Source organism: Cetorhinus maximus, chromosome 3 (genome assembly GCF_964194155.1).
Source record: "Cetorhinus maximus chromosome 3, sCetMax3.hap1.1, whole genome shotgun sequence".
Classification (NCBI taxonomy): domain Eukaryota; kingdom Metazoa; phylum Chordata; class Chondrichthyes; order Lamniformes; family Cetorhinidae; genus Cetorhinus; species Cetorhinus maximus.
The window spans coordinates 114,799,094-114,819,619 of NC_135881.1; the positions used below are offsets into that span (position 1 = coordinate 114,799,094).

The 20,526-nt window shown below is 45.1% G+C and overlaps 1 protein-coding gene across 1 annotated transcript in view; it reads right to left on the bottom strand.

The window, feature by feature from the left end:
* Positions 1–20,526, bottom strand: part of crppa (CDP-L-ribitol pyrophosphorylase A) — a 487,012-nt gene that overhangs the window by 374,680 nt on the left and 91,806 nt on the right. The window contains exon 3 of the mRNA XM_078535079.1: positions 9,104–9,253. Coding sequence (XP_078391205.1) covers positions 9,104–9,253 — 150 coding nt within the window. The remainder of the gene's footprint in view (positions 1–9,103; positions 9,254–20,526) is intronic.

Below are 20,526 nucleotides of genomic sequence, written 5' to 3' on the forward strand. Positions count from 1 at the left end.
TTAACAAAAGGGGGAGCTTGAGTGTTAGTTTCACTTTAAATGATGCCTGCATTTTAATGAGGTTTTACAACTCTTGAAGGGAAGTTAAAACAAACAAAAGGTAGAAAAACTGGACAGATGCCTAGCAACAGAGAGGCAGAGAAACAGAAAAGAAGTTTGAGTTCAGTCAGTCATTATGCTCTAAGGTAAAGGAAGCAATTTAAGCCTCTCTCTAGCTCAACATACTAGCAGGTGCTGAGGAAAATAAGTCTAAGAATCTTGGATGAGTTGCTTTAAAGTTAAATTAACAGTGAATGTCAAGTGAGTTCTGGATCTCAAGGGAAATACCAAGTTGTCAGCAGTCTACTTGGAGGGAAAACTGCAGGGAGCAGGTCCTAAAGAAAAAGGAGAAAGGTCCCAAAAAGCCCTTTAAGTTAAGTCTAAGGACAAGGACAGGAATCTGGAACAAGACCCAATGGAAGTGAAAGCAAGGAGCAGAGGGAAACATTCCAAATTAAAGAGAAGAAAGCTGCAGGAAGCAGACTGAAAGCAAAAAAGGCTTGCGAGGAGCCAGAAAATCCAAGGAAACAGCTGATGGTCTATAATTCTTTACTACGGGTACATGAAGCAGTGGTGTTCTGTTGGCATGGCTGAGTATCAGAGAGGCCAAATGCTCGGAAGGCGAAGCTTGAATGCACGCGGTGATCCAGGGGAGACGAACATCAGAAAGAGAGTTCAAAACCCTGGAGGTGGACCCTTATGGAAGACATCCGAGAAAAAGTGTCGTTTGGGAGATGATTCCAGAGCGAGTGTGGAAGATAGAGCTCAGTGAGACAGGTTGGCTCATGGTGTGACTAGTGTCTGGGGGGGGAGTTGATGAGAGATCCATAGCATCTGTTTGGGGTGGCATTTATTAAAAGGTTTCAAAGTGTGGTGTGCCTGACCACAGGTCACCTATTGGTTTACATGCACTGTGTACTTACATTAGAACATTAGAGTATAAAATAACTTATGTAACTTGTGTTATCCTTATGAATCTGTATATCTGTAAAGGTATGGGTGCGGGTGAAGCTGTATTGTAATATAGTTCATCTTTTCTTGTTTAATAAACATTTTATTCTTTTGTTATAAGTTCCTCAACTCACTCCTGTGACTCTGTTCAGTGGCTGCCCACCACGATTCTAAACAAAAAATAAAAGTTAGGATCTATCAAGCTGGGTTCCACCCTGGGATTTGACTTGCCAGTAGTAACATCAGCTGGGATCATAACATAAGCACCACGAGTGCAGTCGATGGCACCCTGCACCAAAACAGAGATCGCTGCAAATCCCAGCACTCTTGCTTCTTGGCTTGCCTGATCCCAGTCGAAATGTACAAAGTTCTGTGCCTTCGCGAAGATGGAAGGAGCCACTACCATAAAAATTGAGTACTGCGTTCGCTTGCATGCCCTCCAAGTCCCCGTGGTGCCAAATCCTGCAGCAGGTGGCAGATGTGACCGACCAGTTCCCTAAACATGCACAGTCTTCGGCGACACTGGTCCTCGATCATCTGTAGGAAAGCCAGGTGCCGTCTATAGATCCTGGATCCAGCGAGGCACCTAGAGTGATGGCTCGCTGTGGATCTTCAGCTGCGTGCACAGCAGGCCCTGCTGCCCCTTCATCTTGAGATGCACCTCCCTTTGGAGAGTCAGGCGCCTCCGTCACACTGTTCTCCTTCTTCTCTGCTCCATGAAAGCCATGAGGCACACAGCTAGATCACCAAGCTCCATGATCCTGATGTTCTCCTTCAGCAGGATCAAAGAGAGTGATGCATGGGTTAGCATATATCTCCTAAGGGCCTCTTTTGGTTAAGTCTCCAGCTCCGGCTGCGTCTCGATGTCCCTTTAGCATGCTGTAGATTGCTAGCTATCACTTGGATGGCCAGTGTATAGTGCGCTTCATGCCTGTCCGAAACCCAACCCACCTCCGCTCCACTCCACTTGACCGACTATGGCAGCTTTAGCCACTCGACTGCATGCTGCGCTCTCAGCTCAGGCTCAGGCATTCTCCTAACCTGCACTGCAAGGCTGCACTGTTAGCTTGAACCATGAGAGAAACTGGTCCAAACTTTAACGAAGACATTGCAAAGGGCTGGAGCGCCTCTATCAGTGACTGTGTCATGGCCACCTTTTGCAAGGGGATTCTACATCTTGCCCAGTCATCCAATTGTTTTGTAACCCCCTAAAACTCACACTAATTTGCAGTCTGCGCCCAAGGGGTGAAAGGTTCTAGAGCATTTGGTGGCATTTTCATGCTTTTGCATTACTTGTGCGGGCAGAAATGCTTCAGAGGCCCGACTCCAAGCATGTCAATGGAGCCACTGCTGTACGGTCTCAGCTACAGGAGAATGCTCACTTTTGACAAGCTTTTCCAAGTGCGTGGCCGTTTCCCTTACCCTCCCCCTGGCATGTGCTTGTGTACTTCCTTCGATCTCTGTTGCCTTGGCCCCGCCCCCTCTTCCTCCCCACCCCACCCCAGCCCCACCCGCACTGCAGTCCTTTTCCTGGCAACGCACTGAAAGCCAGCCGGGAAGAAGCGACTTGCCTGTCCCCTGCCTTGAATGCACGGCACCTCTTCCTTGATGTCCTACCTGCGATCCTCACGAGCACTGCACCGTGCAAGGTTGTGTGCACTCATCTCCGAGTTCCCCTTAAAGGCAGTCGTAAATCACACCAATCTGAAGTTACGCTGACATGGGGGGGTAACTTTGACATGGGGGACGATTTTGGCTTGCGGGCACAATGATGAGATGCAAATGCAATAAAATTAAGTTCTCGACGTTGGATGGGAGGAAACATGGCCAGCCACTGACAGGCGGAGCGGATAATCGCTAACTGGTTTCACAATGGTGTAAAACCAATTTTTGGCCTTCTCACCATATTGTCCGTCACACCGCCAAACAGGCCTGCCGCCAACAGGAGTGGAAAATTCCGGACTAAGTTGCACAGTTACGGGGCAAAAGCTTGGGTGTGAAACTAAATTTGTCAGCATTTTCCGAGAGCCAACACAGGCATGATGAGCCATAGTAAGATTTTAGGATTATACTACGGTCCTGGTCAACATTCTGACCTCAACATGGACTGTGGCGGTTCAAAAATAAAGCCCAACCAGCTTCTCAGAACAACAAGAGATGGACAATAATTCTGCCCCTGCCAGGGACATGCACTGCCTGCTAATGAATTTTTTTAAAAATATATCAGAGGCATGATTAATTGGTCGTTCATCTCATTTACTATTTGCAGGACTTTACCGTGTGCAAGTTCCCTGCCAGGTTTGTCACAATACTGCAATGATGGCACTTCAAATCTAATTTATTTGTTTTAAGGTACTTTGATAAGTCCTAAGGATGTAAAATACACTATACAAGTGTGAGTCCTTCATTTATTTATTTCTAAATTTAATTTCTGTATGAAATATTATGCAAATATTAATCAAGATGTGGAAAAGTTTATGTTTCTCTCTTTTCTTCTATTTTATCACTTTTTTATTTGTTCTTGGGAAATGTGCATCACTGATTAGGCCAGCATTTATTGCCCATCTCTAATTGCCCGAAAGAAGGTGATGATGGTAAGTCTCCTTCTTGAACCGTTGCAGTACATGTGGTGTAGATACGCTCACAGTGCTGTTAGGGAGTTCTAGGATTTTGATCCGGCGACAATGAAGGAACGGCAACATAGTTCCAAGTCAGGATGCTGCATGATTTGGAGGGGAACTTGGAGGTGATAGTGTTCCTATGCATCTGCTGCCCTTGTCCATCAGGCAGTGCAGTTCGCAGGTTTGGAAAGTGCTGACGAAGGACCTTTGGTGAGTTGTTGCAGTGCATCTGTAGATGGTGCACATTGCTGCCACTGTACACTGGTGGTGGTGACAGTGAATGTTTAAGGTGGTAGATGAGGTGCCAATCAAACAGGCTGATTTGCCCTAGATGGTGATGAGCTTTTTGAGTGTTCTTGGAGCTGCGTATTCCACCACATTCCTGACTTGTTATTGCAAGGGGTAGGGTGGGAGGTGGAGTGGGGAGCGTTGGAGAATAAAAGTAAAATGTCTTGTTGCAATAGTGCAGGGCTCTAGAGACTACACCTGAAGTATTATGTACAGTTTTGGCCACTGTACCTAAGGAAGGATGTACTTGCCTTAAAGGGAATTCAACAAAGGTTTACTAGATTGATTCTGGGGTTCGAGGGCTACCTTACGAGGAAAGATTGAGTAGAATAGGCTTAAATTGGCTGACACTTATAAGAATGAGATGTGCTTGATCTGAAACATATAAGATTCTGAGAGGGCTTGACTCAGTAGACACTGAGAGGCTATTCCCCCTGGCTAGAGAGTCTCGAAATAGGAGCCATAGTCTCCTTAGTTTGGCCATTTAGGACTGAGATGAGGAGGAATTTCTTCTCTCAGAGGGTGTGAATCTTTGGAATTCTGTACCCCACAGGGTTATAAATGTTCAGTAGGTTGGTACATCCAAGACTAAGATCAACAGATTTTTGGAATCTAAGGAAATTAAGGGATATGGGGTTCAGGAAGAAAAGTGGAGTTTAGGTTGAATATCAGCAATGATTTACTGAATCAAGCAGCAGGCTTGAAGACTGTATGGTCTCTTCCTGCTCCTATTTCTGATTGTCATAATCATCTAGGTCATGGTCTATATTAAGATTTTAGAGGTAATTTTTAGTTTTAGGAATTAAAATGTTAAATGTAAGGTAAATGGAAATATCTGATTAAGAAACTAATAAATAACACTAATGTGACTGCAAATCAAATAAGCCTATGTTAATTATAGTTAAAAGGTAACCTGTGTTTATCTTACAAGGTCAGAGTTGGTAGAAAAAACTTAAACAATGAATGACCCATCTCTGGGCTTGTAATGGAGCCAGAAAGTCTGCCCTTGTCTCAATAAAATATTTAAATTGTATATGTAGTTCCCAGATGGAAAAGCTAAAAAGCCATTAGTAAACATGAGGGTTTCTTGATGGACCCACAAGTCAGGAGAGAGGGCAATCCTGTCCATTAGAGATATAAATTATTCATGTGGGGTACAAAATCAAAGAGTTATGTTGGGGGTAAAACATAATTAGCTTGCATTTCTGCTTTGGAACATCCCAAAACATGCCATGTTGCCGTAGAGATGAGCTGTGGGGCACAGCATGTTCTTCTGTTTAATTTATCTGGGTGTTTCTCACAGAGAGCAATTGCAGGTTTGATCTTGTGGAGGATGCAGATTTGATCTTGTGGAGGATGCAGCTCACTTGGAATTTGTGAGGGGAAAAACAAAGCTGGAAGATTTTCTGTTCTAGTACAGCTCCAACACTGGCATCTATCCAGCAATGTGGAAAATTGCCCAGTTATATCGTGTCGACAAAGAGCAGGACAAATTACAGCCCCATCAATCCACGTTTGATCATCAGCAAAGGGATAGAAGGCGTTGTTAACAGTGCTATCAAGTGGCACTTACTCAGGAATCACCTGCTCACGGACACTCAGGTGGGTCCTCCAGGGCCACTCAACTCCTGACCTCACTACAGCCTTGGTCCTCAGGGTAGTGTCCTAGGCCCAACCATCTTCAGCTGTTTCATCGATGACCATCCCTCCATCAGGTTAAAGGTGGGAATATTTGTGGATCATTGCACAATATTCAGCACCATTTGCAACTCCTCAGATACTGAAGCAGTTCATGTTCATGTGAAGCAAGATGTGGATAACATTCAGGCTGAGGCTGATAAGTGGCAAGTAACATTCACGTCATACAAATGCCAGGCAACGATAATCTCCAATAAGAGAGAATCTAACCATCGTTCCTTGACATTCAATGGCATTACCATCGCTGAGTCCCCATTCTATCAACATCCTGGGGGGGGTTACCATTAACCAGTAACTGAACTGGACTAACCATATAAATACTGTGGCTACAAGAGCAAATCAGAAGCTTGGAATTCTGCGGTGAGTAACTGACCTCATGACTCCCCAAAGCCTGTTCAAATTTCTCTTTAAATGTTAACGCTCCCTACCAAGATCGTAATATTGGCCTAAATCTTCAGTTCCAACCCTGAACAGACAAAGAAATACATATCTACCTTCCTCTGGTTTTTCTGTGCGGTCTTCCTGCAGAATTCAGTCAGCACAGGAATCTTCAAAAGGAGCAGCGGAGAGAATTCGCAGCGCTTTCTCAAGGGCAATTAGCGATGGGCAATAAATGCTGGCCTAGCCAGCGACATCCACATCTGTGAAGAAATTTTTTAAAAACTGCTTGGCTAGGAGCTGGAGGAAGAAATCTCCAGTGACCCTCACAGTGAAAGGCAATTAATGGTACTAGCTGCCGTATTCTGGTAAGTAAAGTTCAAATGTCCCAAAGCTTCTTTGAAAAGCAATGGAGAGAAGGTAAATGATTAAGGGGCTGGGTGGGTAAGCGGGGAGGGTGGATGAGGGAAGGTGGTGAGGGGGTAGGGTGGAAGGTGGGTAGGGTGGTGAGGTCAGGTCAGAAGGTCAGGGATGGGAGTCAGAGGGTTGTGGGAGGAGGGGTGGGGGGGAAGTCCGAGGGTCCAGGGGTGTTGGGAACAGTTCAGGTCAGGTTGGGTGGGGATGGAATCCGGGTGTCATGGGGGGGAAGGGTAGTCAGGTCAGATCGGGGAGAGAATTGGGGACGAGGTTGGGTCAGGTTGGATCTGTGGAGGGGTCCAATGGGAGTCAGGAGATTGGGTTGTGGGAGCTAGTCAGGTCAGCACGATGGCATCGGGGGTGAGGTTGGATCAGGTCAGGTCGGGGGGAGTCGGGGGTTAGTCGGGTGGTGGGTCATTTGGGTTGGGAGGGTGTCAGATGGTCAGGGAGGGAGTCGGGACATGAGGGGCTGTCAGGTCAGGGTCGGGGGAGTCGGGTGGTGAATTGTAGTCAGGGCCGATCAGGGAGGAGTCTGGGAGGGGGTAGTCGGGGAGGAGTTGGGGATGACAGTTGTATAGTTACCCAGGTGTAAGACTAAGTTTTAATCTGTCTAACATTTCGCAGGTAACTATCCAGGTAAGGAAGTCGGAACTGTCCGAAGTCTCTGACTCTAACTCCGACTCTTTCCCAGGGACACGGGGAACTGCCCATCGGAAGTTCAAACTTCCCAGACAATTCCCACTGAGTCATTGCGTTGGGACTTCCGAGGGATCTTTTAAAACAGGGGTGGGGAACCCCTGGCCTAGGGGCTGGATGCGGCCCGTCACGGTGAGATTTCAAAAAATATATCAGAGAAGACAGCTCCTAAATAAATAGGCACAGAACAAGAAAAACAGTCTCCACAAATTAATAACTTGCTTGCCAACAATTTCATCCAAATGCTGCCTCTTTCAGCAAAACCTCTTCATCAGCAAATTTCTTAACAGGCAGTCAGCTGCTGGCTAGGCCAAAAAGCATTTGCTGCTACTACATGTCTTTAAAAACTGTTGCAAAACAGAATCATAATGTGTTGCTAATTATTTTGCAACACATCCGGAACAAAACAAAATACCAAACTGCGCAGCATGTGCTTCATTGCTGAGCTACTTGTAAGTGAAAGATAATCTACATGGCTGAGACACCAATGCTTTTGTTATAACTTCTCCTAATTCTAATCTCACTATACCCAAGCCCAGGTCATTGTGTTGTGTCTAGAATTCCCTGCCAACTCAGCGTCAGCCCAGCAACTGGAATCCCAGAGAAGATGATTAGTGCCTTGAGACAATCAGGTCTCCAGTTGCTTTGCTCAGCACCAGCGGTGTGGCTACAAAGAAGGTCAATGAGGTGGTTCTCCACAAGATGGCTACATTCTTTCACTGAGGTCAGGCCCCAGAAATGATTGAGGAAATAAGGACAGGCAGGCAGTGATTACATTACATGCCACGTATGATCCTAGCTATTTCACAGCAATCTGGAGCCTCTGAACCAGAGCACTGGGCATCATAAAATTCTGTGCACCCACCTCTTTCTGCCCCCATAGTTATTCCAGCCATGAGGCATTATGCCACAGTTTGAGATCAAGCAGTAGATCACATACACCTTATATAGTCATCAAGGGAAAGTTTGGATGCAGAGAATAGATCAGGACATTTTTGTGTGGACACATGGATAAATTATTAAATTCTATTCTCTTTTCTTTGATATTTTCAATGCTTCTTTTGAGAATGGGATAAAAGCTACAAGTGTGGAGAACAATAGACTTCCCTTTAAAATAACATCCAAAATAGAACTTTATATTGGCAGTGGAGGTAGTTGTGTTTGTGAGGCCTTCCATTGGATCCTTGCCTTTTCTCTTCTATGCAGCAGGGATGTCGCCACCCATCCCATAACCATTTCCTGTATTTGGGTAATGGTGGAGGGCAAAGCTAGGCAAATTAACCCAATTCTTACCTCCTGACTGCAGAGACACTGATCCCATGAAACAGAAGATGGGTGGCATACACTGTCACAATACGGAAAAAAAACTAAAAGAGGCAGAAGACATGGCTGTCCCATCTCCCTATCTCTGCAATGATATGAGATTTGTGCTCATTCAGAGCTCGGCTTTAGAAAATCTTCGGGTCGTATTCAGGATGCTTCTGCTCCCTTTGATTGTTGATCCTCCCTCTTCTAATGCTGCAGTATGTTTCCCACTGCAGCTCTGCTGGAGTTCCCTACTGTGCAGTGATGGGTTCCCTCTGTGCAGGAGAATTAATGCCTTCAGTGCAGCCTGCATGTATAGAATTACATAGAATATACAGCACAGAAACAGGCATTTGGTGTAACTAATCTGTGCTTGCATTAATACTCCACTCAAGACTCGTCCTATTCAATCTAAGACACCTCAGCCTTTCAGCATATCTTTCTACTGAAAATGACAGATGCAAAGAAATCACAATAACAATAGGAAGCCTTTCCAATGTAGTTATACCATTGCCCGAAAAACCAGACTTACTGTAAACTGATAAAAACTGGCAATAATAAAGAGCGCCTTAACATAGAAAAAGTCCCCAAAGAAAGAGTACACACATAAACAAAAAAATATACACACAATAACTGACATAACACAATCATTCACTCCGCGAAGTGTTCTCACAGAATATCAGAAACAAGATGAGCTGGAAGGATTTTACCTGCTGATAAGCTCTGTAAATGATATCAAATGTGAAGGCTTGGGGCATTTCACTTGCCCTGTATTTGGCACGTTCCAGTGAGTGATCAAGATAGCCTTCTGGGTTTGTTGCAACAACAGTAGAAACAAGCGGCCTGACAGCCCCTGCTGCCTGAAAACAAAGAGATACAACTTTATAATGCATTTTCTTAACAGATGAAAGGAATGGGCAGACAGTGAATGGACGTTATGAAGTGCCACCAATCACTCAATTTTATGGATTGAAATAAAACATGTATCAGGAAATTAAATTTTTTTATATATTGCACACATTATCATAGAAAATATGAATTTCAATGTGTACCTGTATACACATTTTATAACTTGTTTGAATAGTTGTACAAAAGGATTGTTTCATTCAGTAATGCTTTTTATTCAAAATCGACTACTGCTGTAATTATATCTGATATCATAAAAGTATTAAAGATTGAATAGAGTACAGCTGAAATGAAAACGCAATACACATTAGATAAAATTGGTTGAGAGTATGTACAAAGCTGTCATGTGCACTTCTGCTCTACTTCAAATACTGTTATGGAATCTTTTGTATCCATCTCTGTGGGTGGAACCTGTCTTGATTTAACATCTCAGGCAGAATTATTCTAGATTTGCACTAAGTGCAGTAGCGGGCCGGAAAAAGAGCGTTTTTCCTGTCGGCTGCAATGGCGGGTTTTCACGCCAATCCCGTCTCATTAATTTTGCATTCCCAGGAGACATGCCATTTTGATGATGGGTGGGCTCTCATTCGCCTGCCATGCCATCACCTCGCCAATTCATCATCCTGGGCACGATATTTAAAGTGCAGCCACGCAGACACCTCTCAGTCTTTCCAGCCCAGGACTGCTGCGCAGAAGACATGGCACCGAAAAGCAAGAAGACTGCAGCTCCCTGGTTTAATGACGTATCCCTTGAGCGCCTTTTGGACGCAGTGGAGGCCCACCATGATGTCCTCTACTCCCACTCTGGCCGCAGGAGGGGCAGCAAAATCACTAATCCAGCATGGGAGGCGGCAGCAGCAGTGGTCAGCACCTGGAAAAGAGGACAGCTACCCAGTGCTACAACAGGATGAATGGTCTCATCCATTCTGCCAGGCTAAGTTACTCTTCTCGTCACTCTCAACTCTCACTCACAAGCCCATCACACATCCACAGGGATCTCACACATCAAGGGACAACACCACTAACTCTCACACACACCCTCACATCTTCCTCAGACTCATATCGACTGGAGCTCGTGTCCTCGTCCCATCCATGTCTCCACGCAACACAAAGACATTCCATGCAGTGCCACGTGTCCTGTTCCCACTCTCTCCATTTGTTTTCATGCAGGAGAAGCCGGCTCACAACAGCAGGGGGAGGTTCCAGGCCAAGGGGCAGGGGGGTGGCCCCTCACTCACTTTGAGGAGCATGCCATCACGCTGACTGGTGAGGATGTGGACCATGCCTGCGGTGGTGATGAGGTCGGCAGCGAACACCCTCGTAAGGATCCTGCACCACATCATCCCTCTCTCAACACAAATGTGAGTGCTCTCTTTCTCCTGCTTTTGACTGTGTTGCCATGCGCTAATTATCTCTACATTGGTTCACAGGGAGCTCTGCCAAGCCACCAACACCCTCAGCTGTCAGTCCCTCAGTTTCATTCACCTCCTCCACTGAAGAGCTGGAATTAAGCAGCCTGGAAAACCCGTCACAACGCTTACCCACACCCTCCACCAGTGCAGAGACACACACCTCGGTGGACCAAGATCTACAGCAAGCTCGGGTTCACAGTCTGCTGGTCGCCACACAGACACGTATCCGCAGCAGGAGGCAAGTTCAGCTGAGCTTCCCAGCACTCGGAGGACTGCTGGGGAAGAGGCATCTATGAGGTCCGAGTCAGATAACCAGCCTCTGGATTTGGCCTTCCAACTCATCCTGAAGAGTCAGCAGAAGGCAGGGGAGCATTTCGCAGAGCTGTTGGAAGCCCTCAACAGAGTGGCACGCGAGTCAGAGGAGTACATCTGCTTGCTTCCTGATGAAGAGATGTCCACATGTGCGCGTATGGAGGTTTCCATGCGGACGATGGCAGAGGCCATGGAGACCCTGGTCCTGCAGAACGCAGAGATGTGTGCAGACCTGCACTCCAACATGATAGCCATAAGTGAGTTTCTACAGTGGCAACGCAAGAGAGAAATGGGGGACCTCAACATCCCCCCCAGGTGCTCCTTCCCCTCAATGAGTCAGGCCAGGGCCCTCGACCAACTGAAGGGAGGAGGAGTGACAGCTGGACAGCCCTGGGTCATCCACTCAGGAATCTCAGAAGCTGTACACTCCCTCTGAGTCCCCTTTGTGTGTGACCCCCTCAGCCTCGTCCTCTTGTCACCGCAGACAGATCAGCTGGGCCACAGGAGGACAGCCAAAGAAAGCTGGGGTCCCCAAGGCGTCTGCTCTCCACAGGTCCCATGCCAAAGGTAACAGAGGTAACAGGGCCAACCACTGCACCACTGCACAGGCTCTCTCGACGCCTGCTGCAGATGTCAGAGCAGCAACTAGAAGTCTAAGGCATTTGAAAGTTAAGAAATTCTGCTCACAATTAGTTGCACATATTGTCACTTTACAATCTGGAAATATATGCACTTTCACTGAATAATGTGTAAGGGTATCTTTCAGCTTCATTGACAGGTTTTGCAGCGCCCCGCACCAGCAGTTCAACTGCACATAGCCAGCCAATGAGTGATTCTGGAGGGAGAAGTGTGTGTTTGTGGCAGGTGTTATGACCGGTCCCCAGACAAGGTACCCCAAATTGTTATGCTCCCGGGTGAGGAGGAATGAACTGGCTCCCCTTCTTTATTTACCCCCTTGGTTGAGCGCAACAAAGTTAGTTTAAAAAGGATCCCTTCCCACATGGATACCTTTTCCCAGTGGGGGAGGTGGTGGTGTAGTGGTATTGTCACTAGACTGGTAATCTGAATAATCCAGGGTAATGCTCTGGGGACCCAGGTTCAAGTCCCACCACGGCAAATGGTGAAATGTGAATCCAATAAAAATTTGGAATTAAAAGTCTAGTAATGACTGTGAAACCATTGTCGATTGTCATTTAGGGAAGGAAAAATTTGCCATCCATACCGGGTTTAGCCTATGTGACTCCAGACCCATGACAATCTGGTTGACTCTTAAATGACCTCTGAAGATTCAAAAATGACCTCTGAACAAGGACAACTGAACTGGGGATAGGCAATAAATCCCAAATCCCATAAATAAAGAAAAGTCCAAATGTATTTGTTTTAAAAGGAGTCAATTTAACTAGGCAGTTTACTAGTTACAACATGAGGAAAAATAATAAAAATGCAACATGCATACAGAGATTAGGACTGAGAAATAAAAATCAGTCCTTTGGCTTGTCCATGAGTAGATGGCGAAATATTGCAGCCATTAAGTTGGGGTGATTCCAGTAGCGCAGATTTGGCAGTTGAGCAGTTGGGTTGGAGACTCTTGGTTCTGCAGGTTAGCTGAAAGTTGTTGTCCTGTTTCCATTTCAACTATGGCTTTGCTGACTTGTGACTTCCAGCAATCAGGGAGAAAGATTTTTTTTTAACCTGCAAGTGCCCAGTTGGTGTTCTTCAGCTGTGACCTTCACAGCACACACACACACCAGAACAGAACACCAGACTAGCACAAAGAACTAGGGTTGCAGTTGGCTTTTTTAAGCCCCTTTCCCAGAAGAGGAAAACAAACATGTCTTTCGCCCAAATCTGTTTTCTTTTCAACTCAGTTCATGTTCACTCTGGAATATAACTCAACAGCTGGTGGTTTCGGCTGAGATGACAATCATTTTCCATTATCTCTGCAACCACAAGAGATAACAGTTCAGTTTGCATTGTATCCTTTCCTTTGAAGTGCCTCTGTCTGAAGTATGTCGTATCACACCTTTTAAGTGTGACATTCTGTTCTCTCTAAAATAGTTGATCAAGTAATCCACATAGGAATTTTCCAGCAAGTGGTTACCTTATAGTCCTAGCTAGCTTTTGCTTATATGTCTCTTTTTGTTAAAAAAAACACATGTCCTACTTAAAAGTTCAATATGTCCATAGTAATTCAGGGATAGGATCTGTGGTCATGGCACAAGGGCCTTTCAGAGCCTCAGGCAAGCACTCTCCCACGCCTGCAGATCCTTCTGGCATCAAACTTGTCTCAATGTCCTGAGCATTTTGAATGCTGTCTGCTGGGGTTCACTTTCAGTTGACCATCAGAGCTGACCTGCATCTCCACCCACCCATTGATCATATCCCCATGCAGCACCTGATCTCGCCCACCACTACTCACATTTCAGTTTTGATTTGGCAAGCATGGTTGTGCTACAGCTTTTCTTGCACTCCCCGTCCTTTCCCCTCCCTCATTTTCTTCCCCCATCACTATTGCCCCCCAACCCCGGCATCACCTTTCACCTTCTCTCCACGTCCTACCAGCCACAAACCTTTTCTTTCAGGGATGTCCAGGTGAAAATGCAGATTCTCTTCCCTCCTGAAAATCCCACCCCCCAATCCACATTAACCTCCTCGGCCTCCTCCTTCCCACCCCCAAGGTCCGTGTCTGCCTCCGAGTCCCCACCAACCACCCTTGCTGTCTCTTCTACTGATACCAATGCACCCTCACAGTCCCACCCTACCGCCTCACTCTGCCCTCGGTCATTCTCACCATTCCCTCGTACCATTCCAACCCTCAGTTCGATCCTCAGGAGGCAGTCATGGACTCATCAAAGCCCTCCCTTGCATGTTCACCTGAACATCTCCACCCCACCCAAACTCCTACCCCCACCCCCAGATCCTCTCCCCCATAACTGCTTGGCACACCGCCCCCACCTCGGAATTCCCCCCACCTTCGTCCTTCCCCAACACTCCCGGACTACACCCCCACTCCCGCACCAGCTTAGTCCTTCCCTTTTCCTGACTCCTAAAGACGCACCTACTTCCTCCAGCCTTACCCCTTCCCGACTCCTTCCTCCACCCTTACTCCTTCTGTCCACCAGGCTCCTTCCCCTCTCTGGGCTCCTTCCCATCCACCTTCCACCCCCTTACATCTACCCTCAGTTGCCATCTTCTTCCCCATTATCCCCCTCCTCCCCACCGTAGTCCCTCCCCTCTCCTGACTTCACCGCCCCCCCCCGATACCTTCATTCCCCTGCTTCCTACCTCACACGCCCATGACACCTCTTCCTCTCCCAGTCAATCCCCTAAACCTTCTTCTTCCACCTCCCCTCGGTACATCTTCCTCTCCCAAGCACAGCTGGACCATCCTCTCCGCCCATCGACCATCATGCATTGTGAGCAGGCCCTCAATGGTGACTTTCCACCTTCCGTGAGCTGCTTCACGGCGGACCCATGTCCATGAGAATCCACCCAGCATGCCATGGACGTTCCTCCAGGATCCCATTCCTGTCAGGCTCCAGCATCTTATGCTCCTCGGATGTCCGCGATGTGAGCAAGGCCCAGGCAGTAAGCTGGAACTTCTGTATGTCGCACTTGTGCACCACCGTGTTTGCCCCCCTCCCAGTGCAGATCGATAATCCAGTGTGGGGGAATGATTCTGGTGGGCTGGCCTTATAATGAAATGCAGATGTATTACAATGAGGTTCCCAACGGCGGGAAACACAGCACACTATTGAAAGGCAAAGCGGATGACTGCAAACTGGTCATGAAGCCAATTTTTGGCATTCTCGCCATGTGGTCCGCTCATACTGCCAAACATGCCTGCTGCCAATGGGCAAGGAAAATTCCACCCCTCATCTGAAAGGCAACATCCAACAGTGGTTTCCCCCAATATGCATTGAAGTGTCATTATAGATCATGCACTCGAAACTCTAAAATGTGGCTGTAGTAATTATAGGTTTGGGAAATATTAGACTGTAGCTTTAAGAATAATCCTGTGCTGTAAGGTCACATGATCTGTGTAAACCAATGTGTAAGCAGCGCAGGGAACCTCTACATGAGGGTTCTTCTTTAGTTAAGGAGTTTGGCAGACATGTGTAGTTGCTACTGCTGTCTTGTAAATAAAGTTAAATGTTTCCACTAAGAAAAGTTGTCTGAAGATCAACTCTATAACAAACTGGCGACGAGGATAAATCAGATTTGGTGCTGTATCTCACCCCATGATTGTGAGTATCTAAGTTCGTTAAAAATAACAGAAGTTATAATCATCCGAAATGCCACAGTTTGACTGAAACAAACCCTTTGAGCCAGTCACAGGCTATCGGTCTTAATATATAGAGTGTCTTGCGTTCTTCTTTCAAGCAAACAACATCACGAGGGAAGAAAAGCAGAGAGCAATCTTCCTGAGTTCTTGTGGGAGAAAGGCCTACGGTTTAATTCGAAGCTTGATGGCCCCCAGTTTCCCAGATTCGAAGACTTTCAATGAATTAGTAGACCTCGTTAAGGGACATTTTTAACCCAAGTCCTTAGTCACAATGCAGAGGTTCAGATTCAATTCACGGAATAGAGCCCCAGGTGAGACAATTGCTACCTACATGGCGAAATTAAAGCAACTAACAGAATATTGTGATTTCGGTGAAACCCTAAATGACATGCTCAGAGATTGTTTAGTATGTGGCGTGCAGGAAGATGCTATTCAGCGAAGATTGCTGGCTGAAGTGAATGTTGATTTTAAGAAAGCATTAGAAATAGCGCTTGCGATGGAAAGCACTGAAAGGGATTCAAGGGGCACAAAATGGCATCATACTCCTGATCGGGTGGGAACAGTCAGCCAAAAGTAGCGCGAAAAGCCGGGACTCCGCCGCGAAACGGGAAACAGCTCTCAGTCACAATGCGACAAATGAGGAGAAGCAGCTTAACAACTAAATCAAAAAATAACTTCCAGCAATGTGGAAACAATCAGTCTTCTAGTGATTGGCAATTTTAAAAAGTAGAATGTATTTTTCTCACCGAAGTGGACACACGAGACAGTACAAAGCGTGACTTAAACAGGCTTCCAAACAACAAAACAAGTCCAATGAAGTCTATAGTGTAGAAGAGCCTGAAATAACCAATTCTGAGATTTATTCACTATTCAACATGAAAGTTGGGAAAACAGAGCTATTACTTGTTACAGTGCAAGTGAATGGTAAACCATTAAAAATGAAAGTAGACACGGGTGCTTCTACCACTGTAATAGAAGGACACACTTTCAAATATTTAAATAAAGGTGTTCAACAAATAAATTTGGAACAAACATCTGCCAAGGTGAAAATGTGCACAGGTGAAAGAAATCCAAGGAAAAGGTATCACCAGAGAAATTGTTCATTATAGAAACCAATTGGCACAGCTATCAGTGATGGTGGTAGAAGGTGAAGGGCCAAGCCTTCTAGGGTGTGATTGGTTGAAGGAGATTAAACTGGACCGAAATCTTCCAGTTGAGTACAGGTGAACCACCAGAGCTGCTGAAAAAAATGACACCATCTTCAAGGATGAACTGGGAAAAATCCAAAGCCTACAGGCCAAGGTTTACATAGATCCAGAAGCAACCCCTTGCTTCTTTAAAGCAAGATCAGTGCCATATGCCCTGAGAGAGAAGGTTGATGCTGAGCTGAACCGGCTAGAGAGGCTGGGTGTCATAAAAGTGGTTCAGTTCTCAGAGTGAGCAGCACCCATAGCCCCAGTCCTTAAACCAGACCAGACCATCCAGATCTGTGGGGACTATAAACTAACAGTCAACAGAGCAGCCAAACTGGACAAGTGCCCTATTCCCAAAATTAAAGACCTGTATGCCAAACTAGCAGGAGGGCAATGTATACAGAGCTTGACAAGAGTCACGCATATCAGTATTGGAGCTGGATGACACCTCCCAGGAATTCGTCACCATAAATACCCACAAAGAGTTATATCAATACACACGCCTAACCTTCAGTGTTTCCTCGGCCCATGCCATTTTTCAGAGGACAATGGGGAGCTTACTGCAGGGACTTCCTCAGGTTGTGGTCCACCTGGATAATGTACTGATAACTGGATTCACAGAAAAGAAACACTTGGCTAACCTAGAGGAAGTCCTAAAATTATTGCTAGAAGCAGGAATGTGTCTGAAGAAAGAAAAATGCACTTTTCAAACAAATTAAGTCACCTATTTGAAACACCGGGTAGATGCCCAAGGGTTACACCTTGTTGAAGAGAAGATTAAAGCAATAAGAGAGGCACCTGCACCCAAGAAGGCCTCTGAACTTAAATCATTTTTAAGGATGATACATTATTATGGGCGATTTCTACCAAATTTATCCACAGTTCTGGCCAATCTGCATTCACTGCTAAGAAAAAACCAGCGTTGGTTTTGGGAGGCACCCCAAAAAGAAGCCTTCATGAAAGTAAAACAGCCCTTATACTCTTCAAACTTGTTATTGCACTATGGCCAGATGAAGGAATTGGTGCTAACCTGCAATGCGTCCCCCTATGGAGTGGGAGCGGTACTATCTCATAAAAAGGACGACAGCATAGAGGGGCCAATAGGCTAAGTATTCAGGACGCTTACCGCAGCTGAAAAAGGATATTCTCAGATTGTAAAGGAGGGTCTGTCGATTATTTCTGGTGTAAAAAAATCCAACAATATGTGCACAGGTGAAATTTCACGATAATATCAGACCACAAATCACTTTTGGGTCTGCTCAGCAAGGAAAAGACTATCTCTCCCATAGCTTCTGCAAGAATATAAAGATAGCCCTAATTTTGGCAGCACATGAATACACTTTTGTACATAGATCAGGGATTCATTTAGCAAATGCTGATGCCCTAAGTCACCTTCTTTTGCAAGAGAATGATGAACATGTCCCAGTTTCACAGGAATTCGTACTAATGATGAATTTTCTAGATTCCTCACCAGTCTATGCCAGACAGATACGAAACTGAACGAATCGTGACACTGTCGTCTCTCGAGTGAGAGACCAAGTGTTACATGGTTGGTCCCAGGAACCAGTCTCTGAAAAATTATGAAGAGAAACAGGAAGAATTTAACATCTCTCTGAACAAACTGAAGAACCAGTTGGCAGAAAAGACGCAGCAATGTTCAAGTTTCCAGGAGGAAGCCAACAGATGCAGGAAAGAGACAGAAGAGCTGAAGAATCAGGTAAATTAAGCTAAAAAGGCTTTGAAAGCAAAAGCCGTAGAACTTTCCAAGATGTGAGAAAATAATGAAGTCTTGGACAGCTCAGCTACTGAACTAAGACAAGCTGAGATCGAATCTGAGAGAAATCTGGCCAACTGTGAAGTGAAAAAGAAGGCCGAGGCTAAACTCTGTAATAAAAAGAAGACACGTAGAAAGAAGATGTGGAATTACTGATGAGGTGCCATCTTTGGGCAAGGCTGAGCCTAATACTTCCCAATTTGGAGAGGAAAGTGGAAAAAAGTCAAGGGAGCCAAAAAACGACTCATGATTTGCATAGGCGTGAGAGACAATTTACTGATGGAGAAGCAGTATATGTAAAGAATTTCGATGGAGGACCGAAGTGATTACATGGTAAAGTAAGTTCTGTGACTGGACCATTGTCGTAATACGTGGAAGTGGAGGGCCGGATCACCCGTAAGCATGTGGATCATTTAAGAAAAAGAGAGATACCTCAACAAGATAGTGTTCCACCTGTAACCATTACTGAACCAGTGGTTTCCATTGAAGATGCTCAACCAAGGACAGGCATGCCTGATGTCTCTGTTGGAGTGGAAGACACTGAACTGCCTGTGCCTAATGAGACACCTGATGTTAATGTGGTTCCAGAGAATGTGTTTCCTACAAAAGAATCGGAAGTCGTGAAGCTACGATGTTCCACACGGATCAGGAAACTACCTGAAAGACTGAACTTGTAATTTCATGACCTTTGTAAATATTGTAACATCATGAGATAAATATCCTTGTAAATACAAAATGTACAGAAAAGTTAAAGGGGGAGCAATGTAGTAATTATAGTATTGGGAAATGTTGGACTGTAGCTTTAAGAATAATCCTGTGCTGTAAGATCACATGATCTGTATAAACCAATGTGCAAGCAGCGCGGGGAACCTCTACAAGGGAGTTCTTCTTTAGTTATGGAGTTTGATGGACACGTGAAGTTGCTACTGCTGTCTTGTCAATAAAGTTAAATGTTTCCACTAAGAAAAGTGTCTAAAGATCAACTCTATAACAGTGGCTTAATCCTTTGCTCTTCTATGCAGGAGCCATGGCTGGCACATCAATGACCTTTACATTGCATTGTATTAACTACCACATACCGTAGCAAAGCATAAAATGACCAACAAAGGTTAAGTTGAATCAATAGTTTGGTTGACCTGCAAATATGAAGAGAAAGCTAGCAGGAATTTATTAAAGTCAAGTCATGTTTGAATTCTTGAATAAGTAACAAAGAGAATTGCTAAGTGTTAGTGTGGCTGATGTTGTGTATATGGACTTTCAAAATATGTTGGATAAAGTACTGCATAATATCTTTGTTACCAAAATTGAAGCTCATGGGATTAAAGGGGCAATAGCTGGGTGGATACAAAATTAGCAATGGAACAGAAAGCAGAGAAAAGAGGCAAGTGGTTGCTTTTCAGACTGGAGGGAAGTGTTCAGTGATGCACCCAGAGGTCAATATTGGAACCACTGCTTCTTTGATGTATATTAACGACCATGAGTATGCAGTGCATAGTTTCAAAGTTTGCAGATGGCACAAAACTCGGAAATGTAGTACACAATAAGAAGGATAGTAACAGACTACAGGAGGACATACAGTGATTTAATGAACAGACATATGGCAAATGAAATTTAATGGAAGGTAGTGTGAAGTGTTACATTTTGCTAAGAAGACTGAGGCGAGTCAACGTAAACGAAATGATACAAGAACAGAGACACCTGGGGGCGTATGTACACTTGTCTTCCAAAGTCAAGGAGGTTGCTAAAGATATATTGGAATCTTGACTTTAGAAATAAAGGTATACTGTACCAAAGCAAGGAAAACAGGCTAAAACTTCTTTAAAAATTAGTTAAATCCCAGTTAGCATATTGTGTCTAATTCTGGTCACCATACTTCAGTAAGGTTGTAAAGGCCTTATTGAAAATACACGGAGAACTACTAGAATGGTTCAACAACTTTAGATCATGAACTCTCTCCTCCTTCCCCACCCCCTTTTCGATCCCCCGTTTTCCAATAATTTATATATATATATATATATTATATTTCTTTTCCCACATATTTCCATTATTTTTAAATGTATTTCCATCCTTTGTTTTATCTCTACCTTTTAGCCTATTTTGTTTTCCCCCCACCCCAACCCCACTAGGGCTATCTGTCCCTTGCTCGTCCTGCTTTCCACCCTTAATGTCCCCATTAGCACATTTCTTAGCTAATATCACCATCGTCAACACCTCTTTGTGCTTTTGTCTATGACATCTTTTGGCAATCTCC